The 26,191-nt window shown below is 38.4% G+C and overlaps 1 protein-coding gene across 4 annotated transcripts; it reads right to left on the bottom strand.

The window, feature by feature from the left end:
• Positions 1-439: 439 nt before the first annotated feature.
• LOC106099019 (uncharacterized) lies at positions 440-22,339 on the bottom strand. Of its 4 annotated transcripts, none has more exons than XM_019353859.2 (8): positions 22,242-22,339; positions 14,829-14,897; positions 14,647-14,695; positions 10,892-11,673; positions 2,956-3,205; positions 2,634-2,789; positions 1,737-1,829; positions 440-1,467 (listed from the first exon to the last, which is right to left on the bottom strand). In XM_019353859.2, the coding sequence occupies exons 2-8, from the start codon at positions 14,849-14,851 to the stop codon at positions 1,156-1,158; spliced, it is 1,665 nt and encodes a 554-aa protein (XP_019209404.1). In that variant the 5' UTR covers positions 14,852-14,897; positions 22,242-22,339; the 3' UTR covers positions 440-1,155. The 4 variants fall into 4 exon arrangements, with proteins under 4 accessions (XP_019209404.1, XP_025758906.1, XP_019209405.1 ...); XM_025903121.1 differs by lacking the exon at positions 22,242-22,339 and adding an exon at positions 16,126-16,149; XM_019353860.2 differs by lacking the exon at positions 22,242-22,339 and having other exon boundaries at positions 14,829-15,565.
• Positions 22,340-26,191: the final 3,852 nt, after the last annotated feature.

Genomic DNA, 26,191 nt, shown 5'->3' on the forward strand with positions numbered 1-26,191 from the left:
AAAAGCACACACTCAAAAAAATAATTCATTGGATGAACTTAATTTTATCTTGCCACCTATATTCCATCTAAACAAATGTTATATTAATCCATATTGATTGTGTTGTTTCAACACTAAATATGTTTGTAAGTGTAACATAATTTAAACATTAACATTCAGTTAATTTGATTTTTATTCAGTTAACATGTTTGTACTAAGTTAGTCTAATTAAATTAATTTAAATTCATGTTATATTGTTTAAACACTTTGGCACATCAAAAGTCAGTCTTGTTACATAAACTAGTAAAATATTTGTTTGTTACACCAATGTTAATCTTGTTGAATGAACAAATGTAATTTATGTCTGTAGTACTTACACCAATCATGTTTCAGTTAGTGTTTGTATTGCTTATGTAAACATTACTTTTAATTAAATTAATGAAACATAATACATAAATGATAACTTGCAAAACCATCTCTTTTATTTTGCTTGAACATTCTTAAAACAGTTGGCAGGATCCCAGTTCAGCCTAGCTTTCTCCCCTTTAACCATCTCATACTAAGACCACAGAACTTCCAGATCAAGACATGCTGACTGAAACAAAAAAATACAATAAAATAACCCTAACGCTAATAATAAAAATGAAATAAGTCTGTTGAATAGTTTGCAGACAAAAAATATTATCCCCAAAGCAACTTTCGTAAAATGTAGTAAAATATGCATTGCAAACAACAATATGAATTTTAACACAATTTAAAGCTCAGACATAACATTCAACATTACTATAACATTACAACATTACTATGTTGCTTGCATACATTAGTACTCCATTTAATCAGGCTGTATCCATTAATAGTGACTTTATGCTATTTAACGTGTGGAGAAAACATTCAATTTTGAGTATAACTGCTCCACTCAAACAATTTGCGAAAACCAGTGTGCATTTGCCTTTGTAACAATTGCCCATCTGGCAAAAATCAGTGTTTACACTTCAAGTGTATAAGACTTTAAGTTATGAACGAACAATCTTTGTCTAATAGCCACAGAGCAAACCACATAGTTTATATGAACATTTTATAACTTACAATTTTAAACTTGAAAACGGTAAACACATATTTGCATTGCAGAAACCTTGAAAAAAATATCTGGCTTGCCTGAGTCTGTTTCAAGCTCATTCACCCCATTAGCTTGTTTTTTAGGAACTGTGCCTTGGATGACAACCTCTGCCCATCCAGCTTCATGATAATCTTTTGCAAGACTTCAAAAGTGCATTTGAGCTCCGGTGGGTAGCTTAGGTTCAGACAGTATATCAGTCCAAATAACAGAGCACAAGCAATTGCAATGCTCCTCAAACCAGTGAGAACCTCAACGCCTTCAATCAGGACACCGATGTTCTCTGGGTCATCTCCAGGCTCCGCAGCCTCCTGATGTATGACATACACTCCCATCACAGTTTGTTCCATGGCTTCAGTGTTGGCCTCAGTGTTCTGTGACGTAAAATATAATAATACATTTGTTTGAGTCTAGATATGAAAAAAAAAGGAATTCAGCAATCAGCGTGAATATGCTGATATATTTACTAAATTCTATGTCTCTGGTTTCACACCTCAGAAATTTGACATGAAACAAAACAAGGACCAATTGCAATATCTTTTATTCACACCTGGTGTCACATTTTACCATTTCATATATCGAAATTACCCATAACTCCTGCAGCAAATTACATAACACAGAACATCTTGTGAATGTAACTCACCGTATATTCCTTCACAAGTTTCTCATGGTCTTCATTCAGGTAGACACACAAGGACTTCAGGATGCATGCTCGCCTTGTATGTATTGTGTCATCCTAAGAAAAAAAGGGAATCCATAATGACAATATTTAGCTTTTAGGCAGCAGTTTGAAAAAGGAATACTTGGTTTGGAAGAGTCCAAAAGGCCACATGGTAAATAGACTGGTTCTTATATAGCGTTTTTCTACTCGGAGCACTCAAAGCTGCCTTTATACAACAATTCATTCACCCAATCACTTTTTCTAAACTGTTTAAATAGCCTGTATTTATATAGCGCTTTACTTAGTCCCTAAGGACCCCAAAGCGCTTTAGACATTCAGTCATCCACCCATTCACACACTGGTGGTGGTAAGCTACATTGTAGCCACAGCCACCCTGGGGCGCACTGACAGAGGCGAGGCTGTCGAACACTGGCGCCACCGGGTTTGGTGTTTACTGTCTAACATTCATACACATTCACACTCCGATGAATGCATCGGTGAGCAACTTGGGGTTAGTATCTTGCCCAAGGATATTTGGCATGCAGACTGGAGGAGCTTGGGACCAAACCGCCAACCTTCTGGTTAGTAGCTGACCTGCTCTACCACCTGAGCTACAGCCACCTCGAAACATCTGTCTAAACCAAATCAGATACAAAATGAGGCAACTAAACACTAATGTTTTTTTGTTTTTTTTCATTTTGATCAAAATTAACCATACGATTTTATCAATTACTTATTAATATAAGACTGATGCTTATATAATTTGTATAAAATATGAAAATCTCTTAGGACTTTTCCCTACCATATGTATAGATATCTTTGCTCATAAAATTGCCAGATTATGGGCATAAAAAGTTCTTAAGCACAGATCTAACCCACCTTGGAGATGGCCACCATGATGTGTCTCATTTTTCTGCCAGCCACCCCACCTTTGCCTCGAAAGAGCTCCATCATGCGTGGAGTGTACAAGTCTAGCTCATAAAAGAATCTAGATAGCAGCGGTACTGTCGATATGCGCAGGAATTCCTTGTCAATCTGAAAAACATGAACAATGCACTTACAATATGCACCAGAGGAAGGACATACCAGGAATTATTAGCTGTTTTATCACTATGTTATGTCAATATTAGTGAAGCAAGAAATAACTGGTCAACCATAAACACACTCTTGCGACATAAAGCTACACATATAGGACATGCACCTCTTTCTCGGTGAACAGAGCTGGCCATCTGCTTTTAAAATCTGCAATGAAGGGCTGTCCTTGAATAACTTCTTGCCTTCTATACGAAAAAGTCTTCTGCATTTTCATTGTCACTATATTGTCATTGTTTCTTTTCTGAACCTCTGAAAGCAGTGCAATTCTCTCTTTTTCCAGGCTGTCAGTAGTTTCTCCTTTTGGATACTGCGGACAGTAATTGACTTCTGCTCTTCTAGGCTTTTTCACATTCAATGTGTTAAGGTTCAAAAATATAGGGAAGGAAACACAGGAGGAATGCAAGTAACCACACTGGTCCAAAGGGTAAAGACGATGATTTTAATGAAATGACACGCGTGGGAGAATGAGCGGACTCCGTAAGCAGACAGCCCCACAATCTCATCCTTCTAACATCAAAATACAGTTTTATATGCATCAGAGTATATTTAGTGACGCCCCCTCATTGCGTCATCACATACATCAGCTTCAAAACCACAAATGTTCTATTTGACAACTTAAGGCACAATTAAAAGTACACTGGCTTCCATCTTCTCCCCGGTGGTTTCCCGTAAGCCAGCTCAGCTCTCGCATCGTGCATCTACTGCTTCATCAGTCAACTCTCACCTACACCCTAACAGTGTGTGTGTGTATGTGTCTGTGCGTACACAGAGTGTGCATCTGCTCTCTGCACCTTAGTTGACCTCACGTAGGCAACCAGGCTAAGGCCATCCTGTGTTGTGATGATCTTAACTTCTATGTAAAATGTATAAAACAAATATTTCAATCTACTACAACTACTTAAAACTTAATCAAAGCTTAATCAGACGTATAAATGCATAAAAGATGATAATAGCATCATCAAAACTCTGGTTTTGGTTTCACTTTTGCAAAAGCACACCGTTTCCTGTCAGCCTGCAATCAGCTTCTCCCCCACTGAAGACTATGTGTAAGAATATAAAAACATTCAGAAACCTTTAAATTATAGATTCAACTGATTATAACTGAACCTGTAATAAACCTGTTAATATTTGATTATGATAACCCCTGTAATACAAATTATAACCTAATGCCAGCACTTCAATAAATGCTTGGATGAAATGATAATTAATGCAATGATAAAGATGATGGTTATGAACAGTAACCCTAAAATAATTCCTATAATTCTACACTTCCCTCTCTTGACCTCTTGACCACAAGAGGTCACCATACTGTGTGTTGGGTCACTCCTTGGCCCATTCAGCTGCTCCCCTGTCCATCCCAGACATCATGGACATTAGGATCACTGTTCTTAGCTCTGACCCTCTCTTGGCATCCTGTGACTTAACCAATCAGACAACCTCATGTCATCTAGGTGGTCTTAGTTATAAAATGCCCGCTCCCACTTGAGAACACTTCATGCTTAAGTGGTCTCTGCTCCTCTTCTGGGTCCCACTCTAGTGGAACTCTGGCCACCTGCAAAGGAAACAAAACACTTTCTCCCTACTATGCTCTAAGTTACTCTGTTCCTCGATTGTTCTCAAAACATGAACCTAATTTCGTATTTGGTTTTTGACTTTTATTCCTATATAATCTTAAACATCACTCATCTCAATCTACAGCTTTCTAACAGTCTTACAGCACTGCTGTCATACGTTTCCTGTTTTTCCTTATCTGATCATCAACATCCTGTACACAAAACTGTCACTGCTGCAAGGGCCTACCTTTCATCTAAAGTCACCTCTCACAAGCAAAATCATCATAAAACCATTATAAGGGCTTATTCTACTAAAAGGATCAAAGAAAAACAACCATTTTAATCAACTAAGTTTAAGCATATAATCAATTACTCCTAAATAACTTTCATCATAGCTAAAAGCTCCCTAGGAACAACTTCTGTGTGTTGACACTAACTTCATTTTAACACTCACAGTTCCTGTGTTATAACCTGTTGTAATATATCATTTTATTTCATTTTACTACTCTTACTGTAATGGTACATTCTAATTATATTTTATCAGTCATTATATTTTATCAGTTTTAACCAAAATACATAAGCTTTTCCCCCCTTGGACCTGGTTTAAAGCAAAAACTTGATCCCTTCAACAAGTATTTGTTATTCTGTAACTGCATTTTATATAAGAGGACTAATTTAGAACTGCATGTGTTATCTCCATATTTTACCTGTCACACAGTTTAGTTACAAGCAAAACTCCTATTCGGTTCCTCTTGTCTGTCACTTGTTACAGGGTCAACTCAAATTCAGTTAAAAGCTAAATGAACTTCAGGCCCTAGGCCTCAAATCAATACTGTCCTGTGTGTTGATAAACTCTATACGTCTGTAAGCGTGTCCAATCCTTCAATAACTCAGGTCATTCTCACAGTAGATTGGCTAATCATGACGTTAACTAAAAGTCTGTGACCCTCAAGAGACGATTCTCTGAGCCACAACTCCGTTAAAGGCACAAAATGCAATGTGTATAAAAAATCCTTTCTACATATCTAATCTCCAATATTATTCATTTAAGTCAGCGAGACTTTCAACATCCTCATAAAAGCTCTCCTCTACCCTAGAAATAAATCTATTTACTATCTGTTTCTAAAGCCTACATTATGTCACTGTTACAACTTATCCTAAAAATCAAAAAGAAATCACACTTTTTCTACTCATAAAATCTTCACTATTTTCCCCAAAGCATATCCTTTATTCCCACAGTTTCCCCTTTAAGTTTTGTATACAACTTCTTATTAACACCAGCAATTTATCTTCTAAACAGAATTCAGTTCATTTTACTCCTTTCTTTAGAATTAACAATCTCTGCCTCCGTTTTACCATATCTAAATTATCAAACAACCCCAATCGTTATAAAATCATACTAAAACCCCTTTCAAATTAAACAAATTAAATCTTAAACCCCTCTCTTTTTGACACATCTCATGTGGCAAAAAACTCAAAATGCTCCACCCAAGCCTAACCACTTAAAAGGAAAAAAGGTTAGTCATTTCATTTCTCAGAACAGCTCAGCAATTGTCCTCTCCGGTATTTTGCTCCAGCCCTGAAAACCTGTGTTTAAGGAATAAGATCAATTTAATTATTATGTCAGATCTTCTCAAACTCGTTGCTCCATTGAACTCTGGATCCTTGGAATTTCCTGAAAACAAAACCTGTACTTTACATTTCATACTCTCCCTCTATGATCCAATCTGTGTCATGACAAAAACAAACTTAAACAAAACAGTTATTAATCATGTGTCACCTCAGTTCATGGTAACTTAAGTTACACCAAACAATGTTTCCCTTTTAGCATTTTATAATATAATAACATAATCCAACCCCAGTAAATAATTTTCTCAAAGCACACATCAATATCCCAAAATCAGCATCCCCAGATTTAAGTCTCCCACTTGTCCTTTCATTTATTTCCCCCTTGGTCCCATCACTCACATTCACTCCCATGCATTCACACATGATATTTTTTGCTGATACTGCAGCCCTCCGCGCACGTCATCAGATGCTCCACATCAGCAAAATGAGCTCAATCATTTGTTGTTTTATTTCCTTTTCCTTTTTAGGAAAATAGTTCTCTATACTTTTGACTGGATTGAATCGATACAATCCATTTTTAGACAGAGACTTGCCGCCAATCAGTCTCTGATTGTAATCAATTATAATTCTGTAAAGCCCACCTGATTTTCGTACTTGGTAATTTTGTCAACGCCGTCCGTTCACTCTCTTCCAGGCCTGCTTAGAACAAAAATGAAAAAAGAGAGCTGATTATTAGCTCATCAAAGTACAAAACAAAATCACCTGACAGGTTTTTTCTCTAAGTGCACTGTTACAAAAACTATGGGCCCTTTTAGACATGTCCATGTTTATCAAAACTCCCTCTCTTGAAATAGAAACAACAGCCTCAAAAATCTAAAACAATCCTAAATTTCACCCATTCAACACACCGAAAACCTCGCCAAAAGCTACACCGTTTCGTATACCACAATAACCCCGGTTAAGCACATTACCATACTCAGATTCAGCCTAACACCTTACAACAATGTGTCAACACTAATTTATAAACCTCCTAATCAAATTTGCACCTCTGAACAATCTACCCCTCCTTTAAGGCCTCAATCACACACACACAGCAACCTCCTCTGTCCACATTCACACGAGCTCTCAAACTTTTTCCATACTCAGCCATATCTCAACAATTTAACTTGGCAAAAGAAATACATGTTTAAACTTTATCACATTATTGAATGATTTTCATTTTCTTTCTATACTAATCACTTACTTTGATCAATCAGTGCAAGAGCACTCCTGAGTCACTCCTCTTTTGTTTTGTTTTTTTTTTCCATAACTCACTCCCTTGTCATACAGCTTCATTTGAGTTATTCCACCACAACTCTATTTTATCCAAGTGTGTTTTAAGTGTATTTTCTTCAACATTCACACCATTTTAACCCCCATGAAATTAGCAGGCTGATTTAATTACATATGTTTGTGTTCTTAGCCAGGTTTTAAATCATTATCTGTTCATTAATCTTCATGAGCTTGTCTCTGTAAGGTTAGTGCATTTTCTGTTTGTATGTGTGATTTTTATAAATGTTTCTTTATGATCTTTGTGATCTTGTAAATGTTTCTTTTCCAGTGTTCCAAACTCCTTTTGACAGGGTGTATTTTCTCTCTTTGGCTCATCACTGGTCATTGTGAATGACATTTCCCCTTCGTCTGTGCCCAGTGGCCTTACCTGTTAAATCCCGTCTCCTCCAGTGACTCCAAGGTCACTCCGGGACTTAGGTTCGAGCAATCGTGACTGCGCCTTGCCTTAGGTTGTCCCAGGGTTTCGAGGTGGGATCTTACCCGTCATGGGCTGTCCAGCCTTCCATGCCCGCCTACTACAGGAGCCAACTGGGCAAGGGTGTTATCAGATCTAGGGGACACACTGGTTCTGGAAATTAAAGGAGTGTAAACTGCTTTCTTTATTAAACTTTCCAACAATAATTTCACATGTAACAGTTTGTGTACGTGCGTTTTCAATTCATTAATGTAATTGTTAGTTCCTGTATTTATTTCTCTCAGTCTGTCTCTTTTCTAAAACCTGTAATTAATATAATTTTATTACCTTATTACTTTTTCTTAAAACATGCATCCGCTTCATCTTCTTAGAGTTTAACTCATCTGTCTATTTCTCTGGGAGCTCCCCTGACATCATCAGTCACACACACACCTTCCTCTCACACACACTTTTAAATAGAGCTCTTCCAAACATCAGGACAACTAACACTTCTCCACGCACAGGACCATTCTTTAGGTCAGTTTTATAGCATCAGTCACCCAATAATCTCTTAACTGGGCTTCCCAAGTGTATATACTTATGTGTTTTCAATCAGAAAAAATAAACTCAACCTGTCAAACTTTAAAACATCCTACTTTTCATCACAAAAGAAATATATTTCATACCCCTTTCTTTCATACACACTTTTAAAGGTTCTAACCTCTTTCAGACGCCATGACTCGTCTCACACACCCTGCCTTCTCTCTCTCAAACTTCCATTTTCCACTCACTCAGACAAATCATGCAGAGTCACTCAAATCAAATACTGACAGCCTTCACACAGTTAAAATCACGCAAAATACGCTTTCATACGAGTATTTTGGACATGCCTTCCATGATCAGAAGGAGCAAGTCAAAAGAAAAAAGAAAAAGAAAACTGAAACCTCTCATCGTCCTCACAGCTTCTCCCCACACACATAACTGAAAATAAACCACACCAACATTTATGGCTCACGAACTATACATCTATCAAAATTCAGTCATTTACTATACATCCACACTAATATATTCACACTGTATTCATACTCTCATAATGCAAAACCAGCCTCTTAATTACAGGCATTTAGCAATATTTGCAAACAATAGTTATGAAGCTCAATACTCTCGAAACCGAAAGCAACACTCTGCATGCGCGTCACCGCTCCTCATTTGCATTTACACACACCATCCGTGCACATCCGGCTGAGCATTGCTGACACAGAGACTAATCTTACTCATAGATCTCATATTTTATATTAAAGACGTCTTATTAATTACAACTGCACAGATTTCTTAGGCCTCTTAAAACACCTACCGAATTTCGACAAATTTAATAATAACCGCCCTGCGGAAAACTCCCTGAGTTTTTTGCGACCAATTTACCATTTATCGGTCCCGGACCGCGGCCTTATCTCTAGTGCCCTAACACAATTTATAAGCATGAACCAACCCAAACTCTGCCTGAAGCTCTATTTTTTGGGCATTTCACATCCCAGGCTTCCCCGAAGTTTTAAGTTAAAGTTACACGCCCGAAACCCGGTTTCTACTGACCAAAAAAGCGCAATGTACTATCCCGGACAGTAAAAAGTGATCCTTAAATCACTTAGCGTATTCTGGGATGCCCCGTCCCCCACAGATTGCCAAACTGGACTAACCCTATTCGTTGATAGGTCAGGGTCAAGCGTCCTTGACCAGGAGAGACCGTCACATCTGAGCCGTGCGCTTCCTAAGACTATCCCATAGTCCCGTCCTAAGATAATTTAATTACTTTGAAAACACCCCATAAAATCACACATGCAATTCTATTGATGCCCAAGCCCGGCTTTATATTCAATTAAGACTTAACTGTCACAAACTCTTCGCCAATAACCTATAACTCTAAATTCACTCTGCAGTCCAACTGCTTTAAATACACTTATTCTCTTTACTCTTTACTTATTTTCTCTTATTCTCTTTACTCTTTACTTATTTTCAACGTTTCATTATCTTTACTTCAACTTATACTTTAGTTCTCATGAGATTTTCACCAAAATCAAAACAGACATATACCAGTAATTTCAGTGAGTAGACTTTAATTTCTCATGTCCAATCTGGCACACTTAGAAATTCAACAGGTGGTGCCTACCTTTTATTATATGCCGGCTTGTCACTCACTTTGACCACTGACCAATGCCTGAGCGCCTGACGCCTCGGACCTTTCTCCGTCCTGTCTCACTTCCCCCCTCGGACGAAGCCCCCAAATGTTAAGGTTCAAAAATATAGGGAAGGAAACACAGGAGGAATGCAAGTAACCACACTGGTCCAAAGGGTAAAGACGATGATTTTAATGAAATGACACGCGTGGGAGAATGAGCGGACTCCGTAAGCAGACAGCCCCACAATCTCATCCTTCTAACATCAAAATACAGTTTTATATGCATCAGAGTATATTTAGTGACGCCCCCTCATTGCGTCATCACATACATCAGCTTCAAAACCACAAATGTTCTATTTGACAACTTAAGGCACAATTAAAAGTACACTGGCTTCCATCTTCTCCCCGGTGGTTTCCCGTAAGCCAGCTCAGCTCTCGCATCGTGCATCTACTGCTTCATCAGTCAACTCTCACCTACACCCTAACAGTGTGTGTGTGTATGTGTCTGTGCGTACACAGAGTGTGCATCTGCTCTCTGCACCTTAGTTGACCTCACGTAGGCAACCAGGCTAAGGCCATCCTGTGTTGTGATGATCTTAACTTCTATGTAAAATGTATAAAACAAATATTTCAATCTACTACAACTACTTAAAACTTAATCAAAGCTTAATCAGACGTATAAATGCATAAAAGATGATAATAGCATCATCAAAACTCTGGTTTTGGTTTCACTTTTGCAAAAGCACACCGTTTCCTGTCAGCCTGCAATCAGCTTCTCCCCCACTGAAGACTATGTGTAAGAATATAAAAACATTCAGAAACCTTTAAATTATAGATTCAACTGATTATAACTGAACCTGTAATAAACCTGTTAATATTTGATTATGATAACCCCTGTAATACAAATTATAACCTAATGCCAGCACTTCAATAAATGCTTGGATGAAATGATAATTAATGCAATGATAAAGATGATGGTTATGAACAGTAACCCTAAAATAATTCCTATAATTCTACAAATGCTGCCTGACTTTTGTCTTGGGCCTTGTTCTTTAGTGAATTTACCAACACCTCAGCACAGCCTAGGCCTCTCAGTTTGGTCCGGACATTGGCCATTTTATACTTGAGGCTAATTTTCCAACCATAACAGCCATTGAAGGATCCCTGCTCCCTCAGACAAGGATGCTGTTTGACAAGGGCTTCTGCAACTTCATTCAGGTCATTGTCAGTTGGATAGACTTTAAATTTTATTATTTCTTCAGCCAGCCTTTCTAAAAGGTGGGATTTCAGTTTTGGTGAGGGGGTCAAATGAGTTCCACCAGCAATGAACTCAGCATTGGCCTTTTCAAGTTGCAGTTCAGCCTCATAGCTGAAACGAGGGACTGTGAAGACACTTGGCCACACTGACAGTCTTGTAGACGGTGATGAACCTGACGATGAAACGGGCCTTGTATTGTCTGTGTCTGCTGAAGAGCTTGAAAAGGAATGTGTTGGACTTCGCACTGGTTGACACGTCACTCCCTCATCTTCTGTAAAACTTTGCAACTGCACACTATCCAAGTATACAACCTTTAAAGTTGCTTTATCATTAATTTCAGAGATCGCAGTCAGATTTACGAACTCATTTCCGAAATCAGGATCTTGATATTGAAGACGAAAATCCTGTTGCACTCCAAAATTTGTCTTTACTTCCTGACACAATTCCTCAATGGAGTCTGATATCCCAGCTGGTAAAATTAGTTTCCTGGCATCATCTTCTCCGAGAATGATCCTCAGTCTTATGGGCTGGGCCATCATGTTGACCTGGACAAATATAAAATATTTAAAAAATAAATAAAGATGTACTTATTGACTATTGTGCGAGTGTGTGTAACAAATCCTAATGTCAGCGATAATTTGATGATGTCACCATGGCCTCTAGGATTTTTTTTACTGGAGAAGGAAAAGTGAATAGGGCATTTTCCAGATTTGTCTTGCATTCTTCTAATTAATGACAATTCTTGCATAAGATGCTTAAAAGAAATCTACTCTCAATAAATTAAGTAGCAATTGGTCTGCAAAGTATGATGTATTATTTACTGTGCCAGGTGATATAGGGGGAAAATACTTACAAACATCACTCCTGTTTACCCTGCAAGTTAGTGTGTCTCTTCAGAGTAACCAGACGCAGGCCTCCCACTGAATAGGCAGCTAACGGGTAGTCATCGAGTAGTTCCCCATGCTCAATCAGAGACACCTCTCTCACATGTGACATGTCAAGTTCAAAAGCTCTGAAGTGCTCTCGATACCAAGCAGAGAACTTTTTTACAAAAAAGTATATTCTGCCATGCAAAATAAAAATCTGCAGAATTTCTGCAAACTCTGGCAAACCAAATAATTGCCCATGAACAACTATCATTCCTGTGCTGTAGTTCATGCCATTGTATGACACGCTTTTTGTAATATGGACATCAGTTTCATCTGGTAATCTTTGCTTTATAGCTACTGCGATATCACTTTTCAGAACATCAACTGGTACTGATGAGCCAACATTTACCATTAAAGGTGTCTTATGGTCAGAAGAGTGCAAGTCAGAGGCAATCACGAGCTGATGTTTTTTGGCAAGTGTAACAGGTATGTTCTTAAAACAGTTTGTATGGCGAGCAATTTGTTTAAAAAAACTATGTTTCGCCTCAAATCTCATTGTCCATTTGTGGACAAGAGGCCCAAAATGCCGAATCAGAGCAGGGTAGTGCTCCAAATAATGATGTTTAGGGAGAAGACTGTTGTTTGGAAAAAGTTCTTGGTATCTCTGGCGATGTTCACTGATTTTACACTCAAGGTATGAAATTGACTCATCAGACTGAACAGGGGCTACAACAAGCTCCACAATGTCCTTCAGATCCAAAACAATATGCCATGCAGGTTCATCCTCTGGAACAAGTGGACCAATAATTAGAGGCAACAAACGAAGTAGAGACCAATTTTCATGTGCATTTCCACCAATATTTTTTTTTAATGAGAAAGTCTGGGGAATTGCATGAGGCCGGTTGGTTTTATCTGCCCATTTATACTCAAAATTCTGGATCAAGTTGTTAAGTTTGTCTAAGGTGAAATACTTTTTAGAGATTAAAAAAGAAAAACAATGCGCAAGCTCCACTGGTATTATGCCCTCTAGCAGATCATGTGCTACATCTGGAGGGTAGCCTGCAGTGACATGAAAATGGCTCAGATTCTTACTCAAAATACAATCTCGTTTTACTCCACAACAAGCACTTGCTGTTTCTTGTGCACGCTTCAAATGGAATTCATGAAGTTCCGGTGTTCTACGCTCAAAATCACCAGCAGTCACTGACTTTATTTCAGATTTTTTAGCTGTACAGAATCTGCATATGTATTCAGCAGAAAAACTTTCCACAAAACCTGCCAGCCCATGGGCTCCTAGGTTGTCAGCTATGACGCAGCTCACAGTTCCTTTAATACACTCGTTCAACTGACTGATGAACACACCATGTTGCTCCAAAGTTACCAGATCTCTCAAAAGTGGATCAAAGACTTTTTCAAACCCAAATGTCCTCAAATCTTCACTCTTGCAAAGGATTGCCAAATAAATGGATGAAAGGGCTGATTGAGAACCAGGTGGTAAATTGCCCAAGACCCAATATACACCACAAAGCTTGTGCTTTTTCCGTGAGGTCCCAAGAGGATTACAAACCTCAAAATCATCAATATAAAGGTTAATAGAAATTCTCAACTTCTCACCATCTAGAAAGCTATTTCTTTTATAATGCTCACCATCTCGAAAGGATCTGTAAACCCTCTGATCACCATTCAGATTCTCTCTATTTTCTTGAGCTATTTGTTCTTCAATCACTCTATCCAGCAATTTATTGTGACTCAATATTTCCTGCAATAACTGTAATAAAGGGATGTACTGAAATGTCTTCCTTTGGTCTATCGATAAAAAATACTCAACAGGCTCTACAACCCTAAAATTTTGTATGTAGTATAGTTTTCTTTTATAAGGAGTGGCAAGAGGGCCACACTTTCCCAATATTTTAGCCACAGGGTTAGAAACACATACAGAATTTGCAAGCTCTTCAATAACAGCCTGACTAATATGGAGGTTATGGCTCTTAAAAATTTCTGTAATTGCACGCTTTGTCAGAGGTACACTAGCTGAACTCAACAGAAAAACTAACTCCTCTAAGAACTCATCTAATCCTTTTGCTGGAACATGAAATATGTGTTCCAATTTCAACAATATTACTGCTAATTTCCGTTCAATTAGTTCGGGCTGATTTACAACAGCACTATTATCACATTCTGTCACTGACTCACTTTCAAATTCACCATAGGATACATCTTCAGAACAGCTAGCCCTTACGTTATCAGAGGACTCTATCACTTGAACTGGGTCCACATGTGTAACTACACTGCCTTTAAAATCTTTAAGTATGTGTGGATGATGCTTCCTCTTTTTGTGTGTATAAAATGTATTGTAAATATTTGTCTTGAAAGGGCAACCAAGAAACACACAACTAACTGTCTCGTTACTTCGCAGATGTGTTCCAATATGGACAAAAAAATCTCTCTCAGAGAAGACGTCACTGCAGTCACATAACTCACATTTAAAAGTTACTGAACTGTGTAAACTGAGATGAATGAGCTTTATAGACATGAGTGTTCAGTCCACTCCAAGTCTTAAATGTGCACGGACAATTAACATATATGCACTGATAATGTTGACCTATTCCGTAATGATGATGTAGTTTATAATGTTGAAGTAATTTGTACCTGCTGCTCTCTCTGGTAACACAATGCTTGCACTGCCACATACACGTCACTGATAAAAAATGAAATATGCATTAGAAAACGTCAAGGAAATTAAACTTCTGCATCATCCAAAAAATAAATAAATAAATAACATAATACTAATAATAATAATAATAATAATAATATGGCAAACATGAACTTACCATGTATTGTTGAGGAGGTGCATAAGAATCTCAGAGCATGGGGATGTGGCTTTATTTTGTGATGTATTTCTGGGGAGAGAAATTAATTAAAACAAAGTTATTACTCTGACAAATTTGTGTTAATATCTACATACTGTGAAATGTGAAGACTGTTACGGTGCATACACACCGAACCCGATAGACGCGACCAGAGCTTCAGGTTTACATGTAAAGTCAATGGAGGAGCACGATGAAGCGCGACTGGGGGTCCAGCTAAACTTCGGAAGCAGATTTGCATCGCGAAAACGCTTTTCTGACGCCTTTGAAGCGCGAAGTAAAATACGCGCTGCAGTTTGTGTGGTGCATTTTGTGCATTCGCGCTTATCACGTCTACCGCTCGAGCTGGTAAAATCTGCGGGACAGCAGCGCCTCAAACTCGGCAAGGGACAGAAGGTGGTACAGCTGAAAGCGGCCGTCATCCAGACGCAGCTCCTGGAGCAAGTGGTGAAACTCACCAAACTGCTCACGCTTGTGGAAGACCTGATGGACCCAGGTACGGTGAGGACGTCCTTTACGCACTGCTCTGCTCTCCACAGCAAATAGAGACGGGAGACTCTTACTTCAAACGCTAGATTGACAGCTGCCATTTTAATAACATACCGTCTGGCACTACTTCCTTCCAGATCTCTTCTTCATACGCGTGAAAATTGCATATCTTAAAGCTCGACCAGTTCACGCTGGACACGCTTCGAGGTGCAAATGTGCACACGATCAGTTAGGGGCATCTATCGCGTTCGGTGTGAACGCACCGTTAGTCAGCCTTAATGCAGAGCACCAGAGAAACTATAACCCGAACAATTATCCACCTAAATCATTCTGAATTCAAAAACTAAGTGAATATATTACAAAAAAAGAAAATGCACATGCAATTATTGTGACAGATTTTATCTTACTCCTTGTTATTAACTCCCCTAAACGCTGGTTTAGTTGAATTAGACCTTTCATCAATCCAGTTAATGCGGTTGCCCGCCACTAAACTTCACTGACAAAAACAGGAATTTTAGATAGAGCATCATAAAACACTCATAAAAATCACCAAAACCATGTCGGTCAGTCTTACCACTGCTACCAACAATCACCAACTCCGGTTAAGCAGAAAGTAACCCGTCATTCACGGAGCGAAGACATAACGGCTCTACACGGCTTTCCCGCTCTTCAAAGTTAGCTAACTCCAGAGAAAAAAAACAGTCCTAACCATGCAGATAACCATGAAACACACCTCATTCAAAGTTGACAGAAACCAAAAAAACGAACTTACCAAAGTAACCTCATCAGTTTTTGCTCTGTTGCAACAATTAGCGACTCCGGTGTTCTGACAAAACGTCCTACTTTGGCAAAACGTCCTACCTGTAGGAAAATTTTACGGTGTCCTCTGACAAAACGTCCTACTTTGGCAAACCGTCCTACCAGTAGGATAATTTTACGCTGCCTTATGACAAACTGCCCTACTTTGGCAAAATGTCCTACTGTACGTAATTTATGCACATTTCTGCTGCCACACAATAATTCCAGTACAAATTTAAGTAGGTATGACGGTTTGCCACTTAACTTTGCCCATCAGAGTATGTTTGTAGCTGATATTCATAAAGCCAGTACGGTTTGACACTTCTTTTTACCCATTAAAGTGTGCTTGTAGGTCACATTCACAAAGGTAGCATGGTTTGGCACGTAATTCTTCCCGTCAGAATTATGCTTCTAGTTTATAATAACAAAGGTAGCATGTTTTGGCACGTAATTCTTCCCGTCAGAGTATGCTTCTACTTTATAATAACAAAGGTAGCATGTTTTGGCACGTAATTCTTCCCGTCAGAGTATGCTTCTACTTTATAATAGCAAAGGTAGCATGTTTTGGCACGTAATTCTTCCCGTCAGAGTATGCTTCTACTTTATAATAGCAAAGGTAGCATGTTTTGGCACGTAATTCTTCCCGTCAGAGTATGCTTCTACTTTATAATAACAAAGGTAGCATGTTTTGGCACGTAATTCTTCCCGTCAGAGTATGCTTCTAGTTTATAATAACAAAGGTAGCATGTTTTGGCACGTAATTCTTCCCGTCAGAGTATGCTTCTAGTTTATAATAACAAAGGTAGCATGTTTTGGCACGTAATTCTTCCCGTCAGAGTATGCTTCTACTTTATAATAACAGCGGTAGCATGTTTTGGCACGTAATTCTTCCCGTCAGAGTATGCTTCTACTTTATAATAACAAAGGTAGCATGTTTTGGCACGTAATTCTTCCCGTCAGAGTATGCTTCTACTTTATAATAACAAAGGTAGCATGTTTTGGCACTTGTTTGTAGAAGCAGTCTGCATGCCAAGGTGCTTAAGTTATACAGCTGTCACCATTGAAGTGACTGGAACACTTGACTATATAAACTTTGACAATGAACTCACTCCATTATAGTTACAGTATATATTTACTGAATATATTTACAGATATATATATATATATTTGATATTTACAGATCCAACAGAACACAGGGAGAAAGAAGTGGAAAAGAAACAGTATTCATAACAAATTATGCACATTTGTCGCACAAGTACTTGACCAGGCTGCTCTTTGTACTTTACTGTGACTGACAGCATATATTTACAGATATATACAGATATATGTATTTGATATTTACAGATCCAACAGAACACAGGGAGAAAGAAGTGGAAAAGAAACAGTATTCATAACAATTATGCACATTTGTCGCACAAGTACTTGACCAGGCTGCTCTCATATTGAGCACATCCAAAATGTGCCCATCTGAGACAAAAGTCACACTGCACCTGAAGAGGGAGAAAGGGGGGGGGGGGGGGGGGGGGGTGTAAGTGTGTTAACCAACATTACGAATTTCATGAGAAAATAATTACTACAGTGGCTTGCAAAAGTATTCGGCCCCCTTGAACTTTTCCACATTTTGTCAGATTGCATTCACAAACATGAATCAATTTTATTGGAATTCCACGTGAAAGAACAACGTCTCTACCTGGTAGAGGCATACCCTAAAGGTCTGGCAGCTGTAATTGCAGATAAAGGTGGTTCTACAAAGTATTGACTCAGGGGGCTGAATAATTACGCACACCCCACTTTTCAGTTATTCATTTGTAAAAATTGTTTGGAATCATGTACGACTGTCGTTCCACTCCTCACGTATACACCACTTTGTATTGGTCTTTCACGTGGAATTACAATTAAAATTGATTCGTGTTTGTGGCTGTAATATGACAAAATGTGGAAAAGTTCAAGGGGGCCGAATAATGTTGCAAGCAACTGTATATTGCATTTGTGGTTTATTTGTTTTACCATTTCAATCATACTGGACTCAGGATCGGCTTCCAGCATGGAACAAACCACACAGTAGTCATCAGCATTACCTAGAAACACACCGGCATTCAACATAACAGTTTTTAAACAAAACTGAAAGTGCTATTGCAATACAAAAGCACATGACTCAACTTACTTTGATGTTCTAGCAGTTCGCAAGCAATTTCTGTGCGTTGCAGCCCAATGGCTTCTGGAGTGGACAGCACCCTAGTAACCTCTCCACTCATAAGGTAGTGTTCGGCAAACTGTAAAATATGTTACAGTAATTGCAATTGATTAACTTAATTCTAGTTAAATACAATAAATACAATTAAATACAATGGCTTATTAAATACCTTCAACACTAAAACTCCACAACTGCTGGAGTCCATCTGCTTGTTGTGTGGCAGAGTCTCCATTTTCCACACTAGGTTGTCAAACCTATTTTAGGTTTGACAACCTAAAATAAAAATGGTATTTAGTAGAATATGTGTAGTACACTAACTTAAGTAAACATAATCAGTTGTAAGCATTTTCAAAATAAGAATATGCTGCTAAAAAGAACAATGTACCACAAGGATCCAGTGTGCACCGAAGTTCAGTGGGCACAACCAAATGTCCTCAGCCGGAAACAACATCTGTGGAATATTTTTAAGTTTATAAAGGTTTAGATTCATTTACATAACATGCACTATATGACCTATATAACATCTACATTACCTTGGTGACACATTTAAACTTCCCAGAAAACAGAGAGGTTGCAACAACACAAGACAACTGATACACGGGTTCCTGAAAAATGCAAGAGGTTTTTTTAAAAGATTACATAATTGTATAAAATGCTTTTGTGAAATAACTGGCATACGTTCTTACTTGCCTTTTGTTTCCTAATGAGGCAGTGCAGGTATCCATCAATGACCTGTTTGGATTAAAAGAAGATTATTTTTACAGACCACCACTAGGACCAAAAATGATTACTTCACTTACCTCATCAGAAAGCCACCCACTGTCCTCCAGTGTGCGAAAAGAAGAGTCATACAATTTGTATGGCCCAACGACTGCCTCCACACGCCCGGTGTCTTTTGCAGCCCAAAGCCACTTCACTAAAAACAAAATATGATAAGTTTCTTTAGTAATAACAGTTGCCATTTGAAAATCACGGTCAATGGCCAACGGGCCACAAACAGACAAGGGCCAACGGGCCAACAAAATAACCATGCCAGAGGGGAGAAATTAGCCAAAATTGGACCAACAGGTCAAAATTAGCAAGAGGGGAGAAAATAAAAATTCTATCCATTCGACTAGCCAAACTGGCAACAATTGACCAACCGGTCAGAATGAGATTTTTAGCTATGCCACCTTTTTCTTGCGTGCTGGGTTTCTGGGGGGTCACTGGTACAAGCTCTTCTGGTGCTTGGACTGATTTTACCTGAGCTATTTTTGGTGCAAACTGTATGACAGAGGGTCTGTTATTTTGCAGCGCTTCAGGATGATGCTGAGGACTGCAAGGCTGCATCTCAGAAGATGGGCTACTCTCAACAGGTTCAGTTGGAGTTGAGACTTGGACAGGGTGGCTTGTTCTATAAGGTTTAATGTGGTCAATACTGTATAGACTTTTTAAAGTATTTCCCTCAGCGTTTTTCGGTCCAACACATTTTCCACTGATGTCATCAATTGTGTAGGGACCTGAAAAATCCGGTTCAAGTCTTCCTCCTTTTCACCCACGTTTCCTCATATTTAGAAGCAGAATTTGATCCCCTACATTGTACACAACATTTTTGTACTTTTTCAGGACCTGCTTGGCGTATGCAACCTTTTGCTTGTCTTGTGACTTCACAATGTTTTCTTGCGCAGTTTCTTTAACTGCATGTTGTGCTTCACTTTCAGACTGTACATAGTCACTGTACCTTTTGTCGTCTGGCAGAATGATGTTGGAAATCTAAAATTTTGTAGATATTAGCAATTAAAACAAGATGATATCATATTCATAAAGACATTACTGGGTTTTTTACTTAAATGGTTTCAATTCTTAGTTCTAACATAGAAAGAATTTGACAAACACTCACCGGCACTTGAGCAGGCACTTCTGATGGAAATACTGCCTCTCTTCCATACATCAGAAAAAAAGGTGAGTATTTTGTTGTGGTGTGTACTTTTGACCGCAGTGAAAACAGGGTGGGATCTAGATACAGATCCCAGTTATTCTGCTGGTCATTCACCAGTTTTCGGAGGGCTCTAAATGCAGGCATCGAAATATGTAAAGACAGTAATGAAAGTTTAATTAGAAGTAAAGAAATTAATAAATTATTAAGTAACAATTAAGTTTGAATAACATAAGTAATGTTATTAAAAACTGATAGATAAAAATTATGCATACCTTTTTATGTTGTCATTGGTCTTTTCATCTCATTGGCTACCTCAGATGCAGATTTCGTTTTTAATGGGAAAGCTTCAACCCATTTTGAAAAGTAGTCAGTTGCAGTAAGTATATACTGGAAGCCGCTTGACGTTTTAGGAAGAGGTCCAGTAAGATCTATACCAATAAGTTCCCACACTTCAGACACCTATCAAGGACAAATTAATAATTTGAATAACAATTTGTATAATGTACACATTAACATCGATGGTTAAAATTAGTTGGCAAACACTCCTGCCTTCATGAATATGAGCTAGAAGCATAGTTTGATGGGTAAAAGGGGCATAATATTTACCTGAATACACTGCAACGGTTGCACAGCAGTCAGTGGTTTCCCAACTTTTTGACACTGGTCACATTCCAGAATCTTTAAGGTAAAAATATTTATGGAGTTCACGTAAATGTTCAACATTCTCATTTATAAAAAAAAAAAAAAAAAACCATCATTAATGATATATTCTCTAACGAACAAACAATTTAGCAGCAAAACTTTGTGTGTGTCTTCAAATCTCTGCCAGGCCTACAGGTTATTACTGTAATATCACTAATTAATCATATTTATTTATATTTTGCAAGCGTACAGTTTCTCTTTTAACTGATATAAAAAAAAAATTCTTATTTTAAACGGCATTTAACAACAATGCAAACAGTTAATACATACCCATGTTTTAATGTCAACTATCATACCAAACCAGTAAAATCTGGAACACACTGCATTTAGCGTTTTGTGTGTGCCAGTGTGTCCTCCAATTGGAGATGAATGAAACTCATGAAATAGCTTCCTGGCATCATCCATGGTTTTTACTACTCTTCTGGTTCCAACAAAGAGTTCTCCATCTGCAGTAGAACAATATATATTTATAAATTAATTTAACCACATATATGAGTTGTTAGTATTAACAATAAATTACTGACCCTTTTGTTGGAATTTTGAGGCATATCTTCTGAGGTTTTGCCTCTGAGCCTTGTCATATCCTGAAGGGTTGGAGCCCGCAGAAATAAACGCGTAAATCTCTTCCCACTTCTTCTCCATATCTACGAATGTAAGTAAACATTTTCTTCTGAGCTTCAATATGTGCAGTTAACAATGCAAATAATTTAACTTATTAAATAACGACATTACCGAAACAGCCTTAAAACACCGAAGCTGCGGATTCAGAAGTGTTGTGCAAATACAACGTGTCCAGTAACTTGACAGCAGACTTCACCGAAGCTGCAAATTCGACAGTTTTGTGCAGAAAGCAGATAGCGACTTTACTTTAATATTGACAAACAATCACAAAGGCTTAAAAAACTCAAGTATCAACGTCAATAAAAAGTACTAATACTTACTACTTACCTATTTTCCTGCAAATATGACAACGGGGTAGCATTAAATCACAGCCGGATGCGCTTTGCTTCACTTTATGTGTTGTGCGCATGCGCGCACATGCTCAGGAACAACGGGTAGGACGGTTTGCGGGGTAGGAGAAATTCCCAGAACACCGGTTAAGTTTTTAAAAAAATCAAAAAGTTACATTTGAAAAATGTTTGGCTCTACACACTCCCTGCTATATATAAAACTCCTAAGTCACCACACTACACAGGTAAAAAAATTTAACTACTAGTATTTATCTCTCACACCACTAACCTAAATAAATATATCAAGAAATATGTGAATTACTTACCTCACTATCAGGTATGCCAAAGAAGTAACTCCGCGCGCTCGTTAACTTCTCAACGGACCTTTCCGCATCCGGTGGGCGTGGAGCATGCGCAATACATGACAGCTGTTGGTTTGATGGACCTCATTCTCATTGGATTGCCATGAACGAATTTAACTCATCGAAGTTTTCTTTGATTTATATTCAACAAAAAAGAATGAATCATTTAATGAGCATAAAAATGATTTCTTCATGTAATGTAAACATATTACTACTTTGTTAATCAAACACATGCCCTAGTTGATTTTTTTGAGTGCATGAACATCTTCTGGAACCTTCCCCAATTAAAAAAAATACCAACATTCTCTCACATGACACAGACTTATTGAAATTGTTCTTTCACGCCATTTTCTTTGTGTGCAGTTCACACACACATGCACACACTGCATCATAACAATCATCATAGATTCAGTCTGATTATAATTGCTGTGTTCGCTCGCTTGTTTGGGTAATAACACAAACCATGTTTGCTGCAAATGAATTTAAACAGTGGTCTCACACAGTCTCCCCAGTTTCTCTATCAGGCAGCTAAAAAAGGGTAAATAAATGAATTTGATAATACCTAATAAAATTCAAACTGTATTTTAGAACATTATTCATTTAATCATGTGACAAAAATCATAAGTAAATCCATAATTTAATGGTTTTAATGGCAGTATTACACACATGTACTCAACATCAACAAACATGTATTGTTTTTTGGGCTGATGAAAATAAATGCTGCAATGTTGATGATTCACTGCAGGTGGCAGAGTTGGATTGAAATGAACACATGCTGTCATCAATGCAAAGGGACTGACTGGGACACTAAATATTTACAATACAGTGACTGTTCAATTTATACAGTACATGAAGATTAGATATTAACAGCATGATTGGATACTACAAGAGATGATGTTAGATATCATCTCAGAAGATGTAACATCCAGTGTGAGAGGGTGGAGAAAGAGTGAACAGGTATAATACTGTGGTGAAGATTCAACTGATAAATTAAACTAAACAAATGGGAATAAATTATGTGGTTTTGTGATGGGATGCTAGTATCAAGTGCTAACAAAACATAACTACAATGTGTGTTTTTTGTTTTTTTACTAAGCTGTCTATTATGTCTCCACAGAACTGGCTCATTCCTTGAATTATCTGGTTTTTGATGCTTGAATGATTCATGGGTCACTGGTAAGAGACTTAACAGAAGACAAACAATGATTTAGACTGGCTCATTTCTAGAGTTACCCTCTAGTGGACACTAGAGAAACTGCAGTCTGTGGCAGTCTATCATTTGTATAGGGCTTTGGAGCGTGATGTCACGGGAGTTGGGCCACGCCCCCTTTCGCCATGACAGTAGGCCAGACACAGGATACAGCTTCAGCTATGGTTCGTACGTGATGTGTTGGCAGTTGCAACGTTAGATTACACGATCGTGAAAGCAAGAACCTGGATAATGGGCTCTCTTTTCATCGTTTTCCATCCTGGAGGCAACGTGAGGGATCCCATGTATCCGATATTACTAAACAAAGACGTCAGGCTTGCATTGCAGCGGTGAGACGAGCGGATCGAGTTCTATGCAATCCCCAGCTTTTTGTTGGTTTGGTCTCCGCATCTTCTTTCCGGTGAGTTCTAAATTAATTCATATCACTCTTAAAAGGCTTTTAGTGTTATTTTCAATGCGCTGAGGTCATAGATAATGAGATAAAACATGCTAATGTGTGATGCTGCAGAACCACGTCATGTCATCATGTCGACTGAGTAGCTCATGATTTAGCATTATTGCAGGCAATATGTGTATATATATATATATATATATATATATGAAATGAATGTAACAAATCCAGACTGGGCACCAACACTGCACATGGGCCTCTAAAAACATACTAAATTGCTCTCATTGTACACTAATCCGCACATAACTTCCAGATGAATCACACACCTGTCATTGGAATATTGGTGTACATTTACCTTATGTGTATGCACTAATTTTATCTTACAGGCTTTTGTTATGCAGCTGCAGAGTCTGAAGGTGTGCCCCGTGCAGAAGTGATCGATGAAGATCTGACAGAAGACCAACAACAAAATCACAATGTCATAGAGGCTGTGGACACCAGTTGTGTTGGATAAGTGAGGTTGAGGTACCAGCTGCAAATGTGGACAGTGGCGATCGGACAGACAGCATCACGGAAGCTAAAGGGCAGACGAAGGATTGTGTGTGCAATGAACAGGGCAGAGCAGAAATAAACACAACACTGCTTGATAAGATTGTTAAGGTTTGCTGTGTTTTGGTGAATATGTGCCCCAGTGTGGTTGTCAAACCAGCGCCAAATGAAACTTTCTCTTGTTGAGTGTTCATAAATTGAATGTTGTGTTGCATGTGTAGTTCATTGTAAATAATTGTACTTTGTGTGAAGTAGTTTCAATAAAACAGAAAAGAATAGTATCTTTGTTTTTTTTATTCTTGATCTGTTCACATGTACTTAGCAAGTACATAAAAATGAAATGCAAACTATTTACATGGCAACACACAGCTGGCATCAATCTTGAACGACAAAATGAAACATTACAGGCTATTTAGAGCAGCACGTTGTTTGGAGAAGTATTTCCCAACAAGTTCAGGAAGACACACTTTAAGAAAGAAGTCTTGTGCTTGCTTTAAACGTGGTTCCCAGAATTACACATCAGGGAAGATGCGTATCACAGCAAGGTCTCTCTGTGTCCACACAACGAGGTCACAGTGGCTGGAGTGCAGTTTCATTCAGTCGTGAGTGCAGTACCTGAAATACACAAAAGCCACTTTTAATAAAAGGTCTGTAATTAACCAAGACTAATATAGATGGGTTGACTGTACGTGCAAATCAAAAACTGTAACAAGTAAGTTGTTTAGAAAGTTATCAAGTTCAAACCGACTTACCTTTGTCTTAACGACAACGTACTCGCAGCGTGGAGGCTTAAAGATGGACAAATCTTGCACCCAGCCGTTCGTGAATTGGATGTGGGCCTCCAGGGATTTATAATTCTTAAACTGGTTTGCTGTGTATGCGCTGACTCCACAGACAAGGTATGCGAAGATCGGGATAGGACAAAGGCGGTAGGTCGTCTGGGTTTCCACTCCGCTTCCTTATTTCATACGGGTCCACATTAACGATGCACGCAATTTTTTCCAAGTACCGTCTCTTGGCGTCTGGGCGCAATCGGTCGCGATACAGCCCTTTGTCTTTTGAGCATGGTTCTGGCAGTCCCGATTCTAACACTCCAACACTGTGCGCTTGTTTTGCTTTCTAGCCTACTGACATGGCGCCGCGATCCCACAATGCACTGCGGCGTGACGTCAACTCCAAAGCCCTATTGTTGTGGAAGTTTTAAATAAACTGCAAACCCTCAATGAACCATTTTTGAAGTGGTTTAATCCCATGCAGAGAAAGCATGGAGAGAAAGCAGCTGAGTCAGATGCCCATGCCACTTTCTGTGAAGATGGGTGCTGTTTTCTCATGTCTTATATACGAGCTGACAAAACACAGAGACAAGACAACATTTTACAGCAAATCACATGGGTCTATACCTTCAGCTCATCCTTGAAACCTTCCCTACGTAGTGTTGTCACACTTTGTTAGTAAGGTGCAGTACCAGCAATGGGCAATATTTTATTTCAAGCCAACATGAAAACAAACGTTTAAAGAGACACTATGAACACATTTACTTCTAGGTTAATCATTTCTGTGGCTTGCACCTCGCAGTGAATCCTTTACATTTATCTTCACGTAGTCTTATCTCTATTGTCCACTTGGATATCAATACGCCTCCTGGAGAGTGTTGTTCACTTGGTTTGCCCTTGAAAAGTGGTTTATCTGCACCATGGAAATTATTCTGTGATTAGACCTACTGTGAGGTCTTTTTGTCTTATTAAGTTCACCAGTGCTTACTTC

Source organism: Oreochromis niloticus, linkage group LG3, assembly GCF_001858045.2.
Source record: "Oreochromis niloticus isolate F11D_XX linkage group LG3, O_niloticus_UMD_NMBU, whole genome shotgun sequence".
NCBI lineage: Eukaryota > Metazoa > Chordata > Actinopteri > Cichliformes > Cichlidae > Oreochromis > Oreochromis niloticus.